This window comes from Octodon degus, unplaced genomic scaffold (genome assembly GCF_000260255.1).
Source record: "Octodon degus isolate 3935 unplaced genomic scaffold, OctDeg1.0 scaffold00135, whole genome shotgun sequence".
Taxonomy (NCBI): domain Eukaryota; kingdom Metazoa; phylum Chordata; class Mammalia; order Rodentia; family Octodontidae; genus Octodon; species Octodon degus.
This window is the reverse complement of record NW_004524711.1, coordinates 5,787,431-5,804,170: the sequence shown is the minus strand read 5'-3', so window position 1 is coordinate 5,804,170 and position 16,740 is coordinate 5,787,431. Positions and strand designations below refer to the sequence as shown.

The following is a 16,740-nucleotide window of genomic DNA, read 5'->3' as shown; positions in this document are numbered from 1 at the left end:
TCACCATCACCATCACCATCACCATCACCATCGCCATTGCCATCACCATTGCCGTCACTGTCACCATCACCATCACCATCGCTGTCGTTTTAAAGCTCTCTGAAAGCCCCTTTAGGAAACTATCACCTTCAATTCAGTGATAAAGAACTGAGCCAGAAAGGAGAAATCACTTGCCCAAGGTCAGCCAGCCAGTTGATGTCTCAGGTAAGGCTCCTGACTTCCCAGAGTGGGGCTCCTTAGAGCGGAGCCAGAAGTACACAGTTCTCAGAGAGTGAAGGAGAAAGGAGGTGTGGGCCTCTGCTCAGGAGGAGGGCACCCCTCCAAAATCAGCATCTCTCCTCTGGCATGGCAAAAGTAGCAGACGCAAATTACCACCAGCAGGAGATGCCTTCCATATTGAATCTCAGCAATCTAGGAAACTACTGCTTTGGATCCACTGTAAAACTAGATACTGGGATCTCATAGAGGCAAAATATCCAAAACAAAGAATCAGATCTGAGTCCAGCTCCCACTCATAATCCCTGTAGCAGAGATTAGTCTGTTGAACTCTTTGTCTGGTTCCTGCCTTCCATGCACAGCTTCCCTACCTCTCTGAAGCTGGGCCTGGGTGTGTGCCTCTTTTGGCCAATGCAAGGCAAGCAGAACAAAATCATGTCGCTTCTCAGCAGGTGTGAGACACAAGTCAGTGCCCTCTTTCCAGTGGAAGCAACAGTGGAGCCTCTATGAGATACAGCCACCCTGAGCCAGAGTAACAGTGGTGACCAGAGACTCCTGCCTGCCCACTCTAGATGACTGGCATGAGCATGAAACATGCCTTTGGTGAGCTACCAGGAGCGGGTGTTTGTTGTCGCAGCATTCAGAGCCTCTCCTGACCAAGGAAACAACCACTAAGGCCTTTGCTTTCCAACCAAGCTCCTGAGTCAAAGTCTGAGAGGAATGCCTGGCAGGCCCTCCTCAGGCCCTCACAAGCCACAAATGGAAGCACTGATTGAGCTCCTAGCAACAGTAAGAAATGCCCAAGCTTATGAGTTGGGAAAGTCTGATGGGAATGCCTCCCACCAGAGCTCATAGCAATGGTAAGAAACACTGTGTTCTCCCACTCCATAGGAAAAGAGTTAGTGAAGATGCCCAGAGCCCAGATATTTTGCCCCATCTGCTGCTGTCTGTCTGAACCTGAGGTGGGAAGGTTATAAGTTTGAGGCCAATTGGAAGAACTTAGCAAGATATTGTCTGAAAAATAAAAGTGGAGATGTAGCACAGTGGCAGAGCTCTTGAGTAGCTTGAATAAGGCCATGAGTTCAATCCCTAGTACAGAGACAGAAAGAGGAAGAGAGAGAGACACAGAGACAGAGACAGAGAGAGACAGAGACAAACAGAGAGACAGAGACAGAGACAGAGACAGAGACAGAGACAGAGACAGACAGAGACAAAGACAGAGACAGAGACAGAAAAAGCCTGAACATAAAATCAAGGCCCTGTCACCTTGGCCATAAAATCATGGCCTATGCTGAGGCCATGCACAGGAATAAAGGAAAGGCTGGTGGGCACCATGAGGAAGAACCCAGCTTTGCCATCTCCCTTTATCCTGCTCTTTTGGCTGAGCAACCTGCTCCTTGCCACTTGCCAGCCCCCACCCCCACCCTCTCTTTTACATTATGAGAAACTCTAAGCCTCTCCATGACTGAGGTCAAGGAGAGGTGGGCTGCTTGGGTGGACAGAGGCAGCTCAGGCCTGGGTGCCTCAGCTCCTCAGAGGCAGAAGGCAGTCCTCACGCCTCAGGCTGGCTTCAGAAGGTAAGCCCTGGAACACTCAGGAAGAATTTGGAGACTGCTCTGAGCAGCATAGGCAAAAATACAGCCCCGCTCCCACCCTCGGGGAGCTGGAATCCAGGCATGGGGCTTCAGAACTCAGGCCAAGGAGCTAATGGGGCTTCTGGAGGCTCGAACTGTGGTGTCAGCCAGAGTGCTGAGCTGGCAGGCTCCCAAGCAAGCCGGAGAGGCAGAGCAGCCACAAGGCAAAGCTGTGGGTGGGGGCAGACTCACAGACTCAAAGACCTCACCTCCTCCACAGCCAGGACCCAAGGCCCAGGCATCTGGTTACATGGAACTCAGAACACTCCCTCCCAGGTGTGCCACCTGAAAGGCTTCCCTTCAGGTCCTATGCCCCAGTCCTTACTGAGAAAGATATGACTTAGCCCCTCCAAACGTGACAAATTTGAAAATGGGGTCTTAAAAGGGTGATTAAGGTGAAACAAGGTCACTAAGTAGGCCCTACTCTGGGACAGAGAGACATGATGGGGAGAGACACAGGGAGGAGACAGCATCTCATCTACAAGCCAAGGAGTCAGGCCTCGGGAGACACAAACCTTGCTGACACCTACATCTCAGACCTCTGCCCTCCAGAGCTGTGAGAAAGCAACTTCTCTTATTCAAACCCACAGCTGTGGTACCTTGCTATAGCCACCACAGCAGACAAGACACCAAGCCACTGGCCCCAGCCTCCCCAACATGGCAGGTGCTCCCTGCTCCCTGGCCACCACCCCACAGTCTAGAACGCTGTCGAGTCATCAAGTGGTTCTTGACCCTGAGTTTCCAACTCACTCTTTCCTCCCCCCAGCACCCTGCCTTCCAGCCTACATGCCCATGAGCCAACACACCTATGAGCATCCATCGCCACCAAAGCCTTGGTCCACTGCACAAACAGAACTGTCCCTCGTGTCCATGGCTTGGTTTCCTGGACCCGCCCCGCAGTGGCATGGGCAGCTCTGGATGCTAGTGAGTTCTCTGTCATAGTAAGGCTGAGATGAGTTGGACAATAGCCCAGAGGAGCCACCTGAACTCGGGGTGGGAGGGCTGACAAGTGACTCCCAGGGTGGTGGAAAGGGACTTGGAGTCAGACATAGCTGAATTCAACCATCAAGGCCACCCCTGACCTCGTGACCTGGTGAGATTACTAACCTTTACCCATCTACCGGGACTTCACTGGGGCAGGAGCATGCGCGCGACACGGCCTGAACTGAGCCATGCCAAGGTGGGCTCCACACATGGGGACTATGAGATGTCCCTCATTGTGGCAGGATGGCATCTGATGGCATTTATGACCAGCCTAGGCCACCCCAGTGTGGGACGTCAGACTACAGAGAACCAGCAATCCCAAAATGGGTTTTTTGGGGGGAGGGGTAGTTTTATTTTTGCTGTGTGTGTGTGTGTGTGTGTGTGTGTGTGTGTGTGTGTGTGTATTTGTTTTTGAGACAGGATCTTTCTATGCAGTTCAGCCTGGCCTTAAATTGGCTTATGCAGCCCAGGCTGGCCTCGAACGTACAGCAAGGTTCCTGCCTCAGTTTCTTGACTTCTGGGGTTACTGTCATACACCACCACACCCAGCACCCAACATGGATCCTTCTTCCTTCATTTACCATCAAGACTGATCAGGGATGGAAATGGAGCACTAAGTATCACACAACCACGTGTCCTAAACTGAACTTGGTACTTGGGGGAGGGGCTGCAAAGGAGGAAGTTATGCAGTCATTCCTGAGACATGGTTAAGATGGGGTCACCAGGAGCTCTGAGCTCTATGCTGCCAGAATGTGGGCAAAGTGGGGGCACAGGTCACTGGAGAGGACTGCAGCCAGAGATGGTATCTGCTGCCTGCTTCCCCGCCTCCCACTCTGTGTTATGCAGTGTGTTCCAGGAGAACTGGCCTGACCTCTCCTGTCCCACCCCTGCAGCACAGTTGAAACAGAAGAGGAACACGTGGCTATGTCCAGCAATGGCCCCACAGCACTCCATGTACTGGAGAGGCTGCCCCCACCCACCCAGGGTTCTCCAGAGTGAGATGCCCACCCCCTCTTCTGTGGTCCCCACACTGGAGTCCCACTAACTGCCCACCATGGGTGGAGTCCCTGGCCTCTGTGACAGCCCATCCTATGCATGACCACCAAGCATACACCCCTTACCTGGGAGGCAGGACAGCTGACCCTGTTTGTCCAAGAGTACATAGTAGGGTTCAGAGAGAGGAGACACTCACCCAAGCTCAGCAAAGACCCAGGGACTGCCACAGATGCCCAGAGCAGGCCATGCAAGATGGCACCATACGTGGTATTGTGCCTCTTAACTGGCACAGCAACTGTGGGCAGATTACCTCTGTTATGTTTGCCATCTGGGCACAGTAACTGTGCCCACCTCACAGCGGTGACAACAGTCAAGTTCTGGGGCCTGTGGCTGGCTCGTGGCACTTTAGAGGCTTCCCCTCCACCATGTTTGCAGATGCTGAGGTGCTGGGGTTACCACCACTGAAGGGTCAGCAACCCATGAGGAAACACCATGGGCAGCTTGTTGCTCCCCAGCTCTTGCTACCCACAATCACCCAAAACGATTTCTTGATTGAATCCCATTTTAGAAGCAGGCAAACTGAGGCCTCAGGATTGGTACTTTGTCAAAGGATTTGACACCAGGTGGTCTGGCTCCAGAGGCTGCATTCTTAACCCCATGCTAAAGAACCTCCTGAAGGGTCAGTGATACATAGCTCAGCGGCACAGCACGTGCCTGGCAAGTGCACAGTTATGAGTTCAATTCCTGGTACTGAAAAACATAAAAGATAAAGAGCCTCTTCAATGACATGGACAACAGCACTGCCCCAAGTTGGCAGATGAGAAATCTAGGTAACGGAAAGGCTAAATCCTTGACCAAAGGCATGGAGCTGCAAGGGGCTGACCTGGCGGCTGCTTATGCAGGGCATTACAGTGCTTCCTGTCAGGCTGTCCTGTTGTCCAGGACTCTGCAGAGAGCAGGCAGAGCTTCTGGGGTCACCATGTCTCCCCCAGCACAGGGGCCTCTCCAGAAAACAGTCACCCCCAAGCTCCAGCTCAACCCATCTCCTGAGCAACCTGGAGTCCTGGGGGTTGGGCACCTTTACCCTAGCTCAAATGTGGGGCAACAGAGGTTGGGAGCTAACCTCATCTAGAAAGACAAACAGCCTCTCACTTTCTTCTCTTTACCAATAGCCAGGGGAAAATCCCTTGACTCCTAGACCCTAAAATGGAGATCTTTCCAGAAGTGCCACCAGCACACAGACAGGGTGCACAGTAGGAGCGGAGGGTGGGCTCTCGCCTGGCGACCAGCCCAGCCCAACATCTCCTGGCCCAGCCCAGGCCTAGTCAGGCCAGGCCAGGGGGAGGGGACTGCTGTTCCCCATGAGGCAGAGGGCCAGTTTCTCAGCCTGCAGACAGGAGCCCCTCTGTCCCTGTAGGGCGAGCTGACCTTTAACTGGCCCAGAGGTCCTGCTGGCTCCAACCCCCTGCCCGGGGGAGCGGATCAGAAGGGAGAGGAGGAAGAAAGGGGGGCGGTCCAGGGCCTTCCTGTGCCAGCCCTGTCTGCCCTCCCAGCCTCCTGCTGTCCCTAGCTCCTCCTGCACTGCCCGTCTGCTCTTCTTCCTTCCCTCAAGCCCAGTCTTTCCCACATCCACCCTTTCTGGCCTTAATTATTTTACCTTTTATTTGGCTGGCACTTTCTAGTTCACTAAATGTTTCTACATTTATCATCGCATTGAATCTGCACCAGAGAGAGGCGGGAGGCATTAAAAATTCCTACAAATTGCCAAGTGTTCTTGTTAAAAATGCAAATGTCCCCAGAATGATGAACAATAGGCTGGCTGCCAGGGCACCACAGAGCTAATTATTTCAGCCTCCAAAGGGGACTGGGTGCCCAAGGAAGAGAAATACTTGGGGAGCACCCTTGGGATGGAGGGCCCTGAGGGACAGGAGTGTCTGTGGCAATCAGAGGACGCTGGGTCCCTGGAGGTGGGAGGCAAGAAGGCACAGAGAGGCTCATAGATAGGCCTGGTGTGGCTCAGCCACACCACCAAGAGCCCAGGCCCAGTGGGCTCCAGTAGGCAGGCTGAGCCAGTGCAGTGGCCAGTGCTGGCCTGGTGAAAAGAGGGTCACCAGGTAAGTTAGAAGGTTCTGCCTTTCAGGGAGTCTCAGTTACCCCCAGCTGAAAACAGATGCAAGGGCCAGACTGCTCCCAGCTCCAACATTCTAAGGTTCCAGCAACCAAATCAGAAAAACAAGCCTGGGGCCAAACCCCAGACAGGGTATCTAAAGAGCTCCTGGGCTCTGAGCATGCTCAATTTTCGAGGCTCCGCCCCCACCTTATACATATTCAAATGAACCACACAAATAAATACAACTCGGACAAACCCTTCAAGGGGTGACCTGAGTTGCAGCTGACCACTTGACATAATGCTAGGTTTTGTAGCTAAATTAAACACTCATTAACTTCAACTCTGCAGCCTTCTTTTCACATTTCAGAGCAAACTGGTTCATTTCCAGATCTCAAACATTTTCATTGGCACCTGATGAAAGCTTACAGGCCCTAGACACATCTGCGCGCCCAGCGCTCTGACCAGAGATACAGGCAGCCAGCCTGAAGAAACCCAACAGTGGCTTTAAAAGAAATGTAGCCAACAGTGTGTGACACAGGGGGACAGAGCAAGCCTCACATAAGGCCACTGCCTCCAAGGAGCTCGCCCTCCCAGGCTTCTCCGAGAGAACCAAGGCCGTGGGAGCCAGGGCCGCACAGTTTGGGGAGAGGCTGGAAGCCACGGGTCACCACCTACCCTCCATGGCATCGTCACGATGCCCATTGAAGTTGTCATAGGAATCCCAGCGGATGAGGGGGTCAGAGGTGTTGTAGTCCACAGACACGCTGGGCCCATTCTCCAGGTGCTCCATGCCTGAGTAGGTGGGAGAGGTGGGGGTGGACAGGGAGACAGCAGGGAGTAAGGAAAAGAGATCAGCAAGCAGCTGGACAAACAGAGGGCCCACAGCTCCCCCCAGGGTGCTCCCCAAGGGACTTCTCATGTTCTGGAGCATAATGGGGCGGGACAGTGGCTTAAATTGGATGGAGAACCCAGGAGTCTGGTTTCTTGCATTCCTGAGCAGGCTCGTAGCAGGTCACAAGGTTTAATCAGGACAGGGTGCTGATGAATGAAGACCCTGCTCCCTGGATGGGTGTCTGCCCTTTCTCTTCTGTGACCCTGGGCCTATAGCAGACCATGAGACCAAGGAGTTGGCCCTGGAGTCAGGAGAAGGGATATGGGACAGGCTTGACCTGGACTCCCTGGGATTAGGGACAATAGGGAAATAGCAGCTGTGACCCAGGAGGACACAGAGCCTCTAAAGACCATCTCAGGCATGCCCTTGGGCCCCACTTAAAAAGCTCTTCACTCCAGACAGACACCTGCAAGGGGAGGCTGGGTCCCCTTCCCCTGCACACAGAGCTGGCTCTGCGAGACCACATAGCTACAAGCCCAGCCTCCCTGGCTCAGTCCTCTCCCTTGCCTGGTGTCCTTTCCCAGTCTACCCAGAGCGCTCCTGCCCTGAGCCCAACTTCGTCGTCTCCTTTCTATTCCCAAATAAGATGAAGAACAAGTGGTCTCCATATTTAGTGTCTCGAGGCTTATAGGCTATTATTAAATCGCCCTTCAGGTTGAATCACCTCAACCCTCACAAATACTCACCAGCCACCCAGCACCTTCGCATGTGTCCCCACCTCCAGCCTCTCCCCCCAGCCATCAGCCCCAAGGCCTCTGAATATAACAAGATGGTGATCTAATAAGATCAGGACAGTTTATCCAACTCGGTGAGTCTCTGTCTACTTTTATAATTTGTTTATCCAGAGACTAAGTCACAGCTCATGTTTAGCTGGAGGTCCACTCTGATAGCTAGATCCTTTTCTGCTGGCCTGCATCTCTGTCATGGGTAACTTGGGAACTGTAGCCAGGTCACTGGGAGGATGGTGGGACAGGACAGGTGCAGGTCAGCACAGAAGGGAAGGATGTGAGAATGGATTCTAACTTGTCTTATACCTTGAATTTTCTCTGGACCATAAGAAAATACGAACTCCACTTTGCCATATTCAGGAAACCGATCATCTGAAAAAAAGAAGAAAAAACAAAATTGGCAATGAGTTCCTTTAAAAAAGACTCCATGGAAAGAATTATCTTTGTGGTTTTCAAGTTTCAACCTCGACAACTTAGTGACTTAGCAAGATTGTGTCTCAAAATGAATTTTTTTTTTAAAGAACTGGGGATATATAACTCATTGTGAAGGCCCTGGGTTCAAGTTCTTGTACCACAAAAAAAATCTTGTAGAAAAAATAACTAAGGCATATATATTAGTCATACGTTAGAAAGTTACTTAATATGACAATACAATGTGCATTGTTTTGCATTGGGTTTTTTTGTTTGGTTGGTTTTGGGTTTGGGTTTGTTTTTTTTTTTCTTTTTTTGGTATGGTGAGAGAACTGAACTCAGGACCTTGTGTTTGGCAGACAGGTGCTTATTTCACTGAGTTATCTCCCCAACCCTACAATGTGCATTGTTATATACATATGAAATTATACCTGTACAGTGAAATCTTCCCACTTTGGCCCAGTCCTGCTTACCTGAGGTGATCATTTCTAACCATCTCTCTTATTCTACAAGTGATTTATCTCTAAAACTCCAAATAATAAGTAGTCTCTAGTTTCATGCCACAATCTCAAAATATCAATTTTAAATCATTTCCATTGATCACCACTATGAGGATGAATTATCTAGTTGACTTCTACAATTCCATCTTTTATCTGGTTAGTTATTAACTCTATTTATCCTACTGACTGCCTTGGAACTAAACACTATAGTTCGGCCTCTGTTTCTTGGTCTGTACTTTTTTGATAGTATCTCCTGACTCTTACTATGGACAAGGAGGAAATTGGGAATTCCTCTTCCCTGTGTCTTCTCCAACCTCTGATTATTTTTGTGAAATACACCTTTACTTTCACTCTTCAAGACTGAAGACAGTTATAGTCTGTTATGCAATTATAAAAGCATCTTCTGTTGGGCCTTCCTGAAACATCCCATCCTCTGGGGACCACAGAGGGACCTGTTCCTCCTCCCAATCCCAACCCCTGTCTGCTCACTACCTGAAGCTGGCTTGGACCCAAATCACTACCCACTGCTTGCAGGAAGGGGTTAGGGCAAGGATGCTGTCTGTTCTGTGGGACACCCATCATGCCTGTGCATGAGTCCTTCGCCATGGGCATCACTTAATGAGATCATGTTTGCATCTCCCTCACACACAAGGATGTGAGCTCCTAGAGGGCAGAGTCTCACTTATTTCTCTCTGTATCTCTAGCATCTAGCACATACCTGGCACATACAGACTTGGTAGATGAGTGAAAAGAGAGATAGGTGGAGGGAGGGAGGGATGGACAGATGGATGGATAAATGGGTGGGTGGGTAGATTAGGAAATAGATACATGAGTAGGTGGGTAGATATCTGAATGGATAGATAAATAAGCAAATATGAGAATGGATGAATGAATGGATAGATAGATGCATAGGTAGATGGGTAGATGGATGGATGGATGGATGGATGGATGGATGGATGGATGGATGGATGGATGGAGAGTGGATGAGAAAAAGGATGAGTAGGTGGGTAGATATCCGAATGGATAGATAAATAAGCAAACATGAGAATGTATAAATGGATGGGTAGACAAATGTATCGGTGGATGGATGGATGGATGAATAGGGAGTGGATGAGAAAACAGACAGATGAGTAGATGGATGGATATCTGAATGAACAGATAAATGAGAAAATATGAGCATGGATCAATAGATGGATAGATAGGTGCATAGATATTTGAATGGATGGATGGATGGATGGATGGATGGATGGATGGATGGATGGATGGATAGGTGGTGGGTATCTGAATGGATGGGTAAATGAATGATTAAGACTACTGATGGATAGATGGATAAATAAGTGGATGAGTATATGAATGCATGCATAAATGAATTAATGATTGGATGGATGCATGGATGGTTGGATGGATGGATTGATGGATGTGTGTGTGTGTGTGTGTGTGTGTGCGCGCACGTGCACCTGTGCATGTTCCCAGCTCAAATGTGATATAGATAAGACCTCAAATAGACAATAAAAAAGAATGAAAAGAAGACAGCAATCCTCCCCTAATCACCACTCCTTCCCTCATCAAAGCCCCTTCAATATTGCTATTCTACCCCAGGGGATAATTACTCTATGGTGGGCCTGCTTCCACAGATTTTGGAGCTCCACCAACAGAGATCATATCATCTTTTCCTTTGGCTCCCCAGTACTTAGGACTGAGCCTCAAACAAAATGGTTGCCAAATGAAGGTTGAAAAAATGAGATTGCCGATAGATTCAGGCACTAAATCAGGAGGACTAAATTAGGAAGACAAGAGGAAGGAGATACAGAGCAAGTGTCAGGAAAAAGGTGTGAGACATCAAATGGCCCAGGCGCTGAGGAAAGATTTCTCTCCACTTCTGCTACAACTTGAATTCCCAGATTATACCCACCTCAGCTCTGATCCAGTTATCTCTCAATTCCCTCCCACTGCCATCAAAAGCACCCCAAGACTCTGCACACCATGGGGCTCAGAAGTGATGGTTCCCATGTGCTTTCTATCCCCTCAAACTGGGCTCTCCTGCCACAGGGGCCCCACCCATGGTGCCCACCTCTGAAGGCCTCATCAAGGTCCTCCTTCCCAAAGACAACTCCCAGGTCATGGATGGCACAAGTGTGGAACTGCACACGGAAGATGACATCTCGGGAGGGGCTCCGGAACTTCTTATGGTAACACTTGAGCTGGGGAAGAAGGGGCAGAGGTGAGAGGTCAGTCTTCAAGGCTCATGCCAAACCTAGGAGGTAGAGGTCGCCCATTGGGATTTCACAGCTCTCTGGGGAAACTTTTAGAACAATAGAGGGGTAGGGACCAGTCGATACCTATAAGAACAAAACTGTCCTCCCAAAAAGTTCCTGCAGCTATGTCAGGATGGCAAAAGGAAGGCTGCATTGGGAAGGACTGGACATATGAGAGGGTCCTCGTCACTAACAAGGTTCTAGGAAGTAACAGCCCACACCAAGTGCTGTTACCCTGGAGATGTCCCAGAATGAAAGATGAGCCGAAAGAAGGGCTATGAACTCCAAAGCAAGGCAGCAGACAACTGTTGGAGGCAAGAAGGTTCTGCAAGAGCCCTGGAAACCCAGGATTCTAACAAGGCAGCCACCAGGGGTGGCTCTTAGGTCCAAGGGCCAGGAGGGGCACAGGAAGAGAGAAAGAGTGTGAGGCTTGAGACAGAGGGCTCACTCACCAAGATGTCCCCCTTCAAGAGCAGTCCTGGCTCGATGGTGATGCAGATGCTGGTCTGACTGTCTCCTGGAATGTTGCTACGGGAGACAAGGGTGGAGAGAAGGGGGTGTAGGGGCTGGGAGCAACATGTGTGCCCTCCTGCCCCTATGCAGTGCTGCTGGGACCCTCACCAACTTGATCCCTCTTAAGAGAAGAGATGAGGCAACCCCACCACTACCTCCCCACTCCCCAGCCCTGGGCTTTGGGTGTCCCTGGCTTCAAGTCCTTATGCGATACTTACTAGATGCCAGATGTGTAAACGGGCTGCATGGCCTGGTAGATGCGGAGAAAAGGCCGACACCCTGTCAGGGAGAGGTGGGTGTTAACTTAGAAGAAATAGTGGGCAAGGGAGGACAAAGGGAAAGAAAACACAGAATGGAAGGAAGAAATGAGGCGATGAGACAGGGAGGGGAAGAAGGAAAAGAAAAGAGAGCAAAAGAAGCAGCAAGAAGAGGAAACACGCTGACTTCATTTATGAAGTATTTTAAGTTGTCAAAACACAGTCGCATGCAGCAGCAGCAGCCAGTCGGCACTGCAAGTGTCAAACCCATTCTGTAGATGACCAGACCAGAGCTCAAAAAGCTCAGGAAATGATGTGGTTGAAGCTCCAAGGCAGTGCACAAGTCCCCCAAGGGGAGCGGGGAGCTGGAGCGGGGAGGGAGGCAGTGGAGGGGCGGGACAGGAAGGTACCTCCTTTAGACTCAAAGTTGGGGATGCCGTGCATGATCACATGGTGCAGAAACAAGGGCTTGTTGTTCATTTTGATGGAGCCGGAGAGCAGGCCGCTGAAGTAATGCACGTACCTGTGTGAGGAAAGGGCAGATTCAGGGTAGAAGGCCTGGGCTGCTACAGAGTCAACATCATTCTCCATTCTGCAAGAACTCTGCCTCAGGCCACCCGCCTCCTTCTCCCCAACAATGAGTGTCCCTCTCCCCGGCCTCCTGGCAGCTGAGGTCTCCACCCAAGACCAGTCCCTCTGGCTGCTCTGAGCCACAGCTAGCTTTGTGACACTGCCCTCTGGTGGTAAATATAAGCGTCTCTTCCCCGTTTCCTTCCTAGCCCAGGAATTACTCCTCATATCCCTGATGGGCATCATTTCGCTGCTTATTACAGCACAAGGCAAGCTGCTCAAGAAGCAAGCAGCTCTGACAGCTTCACCCAGCCAACCCAAACTTGTGCCTACACTCACACCAAGCCTACCGTTCCGGCCTGTATCTGCCCCACAGATCTACTAGCCATCTGACAGTCCAGAAAAGAGCAAGAGCCTAGTAATTACAGCTCTTTACTTTATATACTACCAAAATATACAGAGGGCTTCTGGGTCAAGTACTTCCCTTGGTAACAGCAATAACTAACTCCCAGTAAGAATTCCTAGCTTGAGGGTTAGCAATGTCTAATTCCATGAGCAAAGGGTTTGTTGGAAGAATGGAACCCATTCCCCCCCTTCAAGACAGGGAGGAAAACTTGGGTCCAGAAAGGGATGTCGGACTCCCTCAAGGGAGGCTGAGGGCTGGGAGGGAAAGGAGAGAAGTCTGGGCTTCAAAGCACCAGCCCGGACTGGACAGAGATCCTTGATTGGCGAGCACTTCCGCTTTTTCTGACAGGGTGATACTGCCAGGCTGTCACACAGGCCAATCAAATGCATCCTGAGGCTCGAGGGAACCAACAGTTTGGTGAGGTAGGTGGGACCAGAACTGTGTGGCCAGGACAATGCACACCTCCTCTTCTGGGTTCCTTGGCCCACCTCCAACCCCAAGGGCCTGTGTCCCTGAGTCTGGGTGGGGCCATTTCGGACTACCCAAGCCAAGATAATCTGATGGGCAGCACCAGCTCCTATTCAGGCCCCATACTCAGCCCCTAGCCCCGTTAGTCAAAGCGGAAACCCAGTATGGCCGGTTCCCATCAGATCTCCATCGTGCCAACAGGATGTGTCTGTGCTAGGGACAATGAGTCCGGGGGCGGGTGACAATGAATGGAGAAGCCACAGACAAAGCCCCTCCCTCTTTCATTCCCTGATGGCTTCTCCTGTAAACGCCCCACTCTCTAGAAGCAGCAAAGACAAGCAGGCAAGAAAGTGGCAAAGACAGCATAGGAAACCCACATAGGGCAGATAGGATGCCCTCCCCTTAGCAGATGCGGCAGCAGATATGAGCTGTAGGCCAACACTAATAATGTACACACACACACACACACACGCACGCACACACACACACACCAACTACATGCTTTGCAGCACACATCTAGGTCCAGACTCTTCCTGAGAAGTACTCTAGTGGGTCCCTGTTATCCAAGCTTCACTGTTGAGAATCAGAGGTGTATCTGTGCAAGCCCCAGCCACACTGTGCCATTGTAACAGCTGCTTGTTCTTGTCCTTCAAGGTCAAGGGCCACAATGTGATCAAGACCTGCAGCCCTGGAGAGCCAGGGATTTCGGAGCGGGGAACTGGCCCACAGTGCTCTCTTGCCTGGGTAGACTCGCTGACCTGTAGCCACTGTGTCTGGGGCTTTGCCAGGATTTTCTGCACACAAAGCCCTCATGTCTCTGACAGCTGACCCAGAGGCTGACCGTCAGCTGTTTCATGCCAACTATAAGATGCTGGATTTCTGACAACTCACTTCCACTTGAGCTTCCCACTACAATGGCAGAGTGTCCAACTGTGCCTGCTCACTCCTAGTCAGCCAAGCAAGGTGGCTGTAGGGTACATGTTGGGGACCCTCAGTCTGAAGAGTCTGGAAGGGTCCAGGACCTAGAGCTAGTGCTCTCTGGGGCTAGGAAGGTCTACACAAAGCCTTAGCCTCTGAGCTTTTGCACCTGTCATTGCCCCTGCCTTCATCATTTACCCTGGGGTTTGGAGGCTCCTCCTCCCCACTCAGAATGCACTCCACATGTCACCCCCTCTGAAGGCTCACCCACCGCCCACTAGCCATAGCACCTATCCTGATATCTGAAATGCTCTTGGTTGTAAAGTTGGGCATCCTCCCTTGGAAGCTCATGTCATGAGCCCTTGCTTAACAGATCCTGCACCATATCCTCAGTGTGTAGGGCAGGGCTGGCACATCACAGTACAGGCTCCTGGGCGCATCACTCCCACACTCCAGAATACAGTTTGGACTGGGATTACCACCATGCTGACTGCTTGACCTTGACTCTGCTCTTGTCCTCCTGTGGACTGAACATCACTGAACATCACACTACCTTCCCGGGCCAACCCTCTGCTCCAGGGCAGCACAACCACAGAGCAGGATGCGCCAGCCCAAGAGTCTCTAGGCCTTCTTCACATACACTCCAGTTCTGTCACTATCACCTTGGGCCCTGGCTGTGACTCCCTACATTCAGGCTTCTCCTCTGTACAATGAGGATGTCCTAAATTGTCGTGTGGTACAGCGCTGCCCCAGAGCTCCAAATCACCTCCTCTAAGTAGTCCCTGGCTGTCCCCATGAGCAAACGTGGTCTCCTGTCACACTGGCTCTGGTTTCTACAATCCTCCATGCATCCCTAAGATTCACTGTCACCTTATAGTGCCTTTTTATGTGGTCACTTTGTTAAAAAATTGAGACAGGCTCTTATTAAATCACCAAGTTGCCCACCTGGGCTTAACTTGGGATCCTCCTGCCTCAGCTCCCAGAGTCCTGAGATTCTAGGCATGGGACACTGAGCCTATAATCACCTGTTCAGTGTCTAGCTATGTGGTCACTTGTTTAATGTCCACCACTCAGAACAGACCATCAGCTCCCTAAGGGAAGGAACTCTGTCCCATTCCCCTGGGTGTCCCATGCCTGAAGCTCTATAGCACAGCCCCGAAACCTTGCCCAGTGAATGAATGAATCCACTCCACCTGCTTCCTGCTGGGCTAGTGTGGGAACACACAGCAAGGGCAGAGGAGAACCCTTAGCAGAGTGTCTTAAGCTCTCCCAACAGAAGGTGACCCATATCTTGGGTCTCTGGCCTCCTACGTCAGGCTGCAGTGAGATCAGCTTCCTGTAGACTCACCCCTGCTCTGGAGCTACCCTGCCACCAGGGACAAGAACAGCACACTTCCTTGCATAAGTACCTTCTTTCCCCAGGTAGACCACCCCTTCCCCACCCTCCGTGCTCAGGGGAAAAGTGTCAGGAGCACCCTGCAGTGCCAACCTGCAGGCACACACAGGCTGGCTTAGGCTCACTCATGCCACACACTCCATCCTCCAGATTGGGCACACAGGCCTGGCACCTCCCAAGGAAGCAGCCATGCCATCCCCTGGGCACATACCCGGGAGACCCACCTTCTCTGGGATGGCTGGCCGATGGGCACGATCTTATCCTCGTAGAATCTTTTCATTGCAAACCGGTCCAGAGCCTGGTCCGCACTATGGGGAGAAACAGGCAGTCAGAGGAGCTGACTCCCACATCGGAGAGCTCCCATCCCCCAACTCTGCTTCTCTTGACCATTAGGCAGCCGAGCCTGCTGCCTGACAGGAGGACAGACCTCCCCCTCCCACCATGCTGCACTGCGAGGCATCCACAAGTGTTTCAGCTTCTCTCCATCCTGTGTGAGGCCGCTGTTGGCTAGAGGGCTTTGAGCTTGAGGACCTGGGAGCTCAAATCAAGACTACCACTTACTGGCCCTGTGATTTAATCCTTCTGAGCCTCATCTCCCCCATCCATCAGGTGGACTAGCAAGCTCACCCTCCTCCAAGGTTTTATGGGATCGGGTGAGATAACACCCACAGCGAGCAGCCACATTTGGCAGGGAGTATTTGCCATTAAGCAAAGATGAGGCTGACTTGGGCTTCTCCAAGTCATGACCCAGCCCCCCACAGGGTGACCCCCCTTCCCACGGAGTGCTCGGAGAGGTTGTTTTAAACTAAAAGACAGATCACACGCCTCCTCTGATCTTGGCTCTCCAGTGACTTCCCATGACTCTACAATCAATTCCAATGTCCTTAACATGGCCTACAAAGGCAGGTGGCTCTGCCTTCCAGCTTCCCCTCCCCCACCTCAATGTATCAGCACTCTCCCATCCCACTGCTGGCCTTGCGCCTTCCCTGAGCTCAGCCTTCAAGCTCCTTCCCAGGGCATCACGGGTCTTTGCACCAATGTCACCAGGTTGATGACCCCATCCTCCTGCCCACTGTCTTTCTCTTGTCTCTATACATCACATTCATTCTCAGCAGGAATGACTGATGGATTTGTTTACTCATTTAGTGTCTACAGAGCAAGGGGCTGGCACTGTGCAGGGCGCAGTGGCTGTTCAAGAGTCACTGTGAAGTGAATAAATAATGGAATGAAGGAATCCCTAGGACTCCAGCAGAATGGGATCAGATCAAGAACTGGCCACCAGCTTTTCTGCTGGTGGACACCGCAGAGGAAGCATCATCAGGCTCTCTTCCGACTGCTGTCATGTCTAAGTCAGAGTCTCCCAAGGAGCCCGAACAACTACAGAAGCTCTTCATCGGAGGGCTGAGCTTTGAAACAACTGATGAGAGTCTGAGGAGCCATTTTGAGCAATGGGGAACACTCACAGACTGCGTGGTAATGAGAGACC

At 51.3% G+C, this 16,740-nt stretch overlaps 1 protein-coding gene across 14 annotated transcripts in view; it reads right to left on the bottom strand.

The window, feature by feature from the left end:
* Tns1 (tensin 1) overlaps positions 1-16,740 on the bottom strand; it is a 102,231-nt gene that overhangs the window by 70,705 nt on the left and 14,786 nt on the right. For all 14 annotated transcript variants that reach the window (XM_023701430.1, XM_023701431.1, XM_023701423.1 and 11 more), the window contains 7 exons: positions 15,479-15,562; positions 11,907-12,019; positions 11,458-11,518; positions 11,179-11,254; positions 10,543-10,672; positions 7,867-7,932; positions 6,616-6,732 (listed from right to left, as the gene is read on the bottom strand). In XM_023701430.1, coding sequence (XP_023557198.1) covers positions 6,616-6,732; positions 7,867-7,932; positions 10,543-10,672; positions 11,179-11,254; positions 11,458-11,518; positions 11,907-12,019; positions 15,479-15,562 — 647 coding nt within the window. The remainder of the gene's footprint in view (positions 1-6,615; positions 6,733-7,866; positions 7,933-10,542; positions 10,673-11,178; positions 11,255-11,457; positions 11,519-11,906; positions 12,020-15,478; positions 15,563-16,740) is intronic.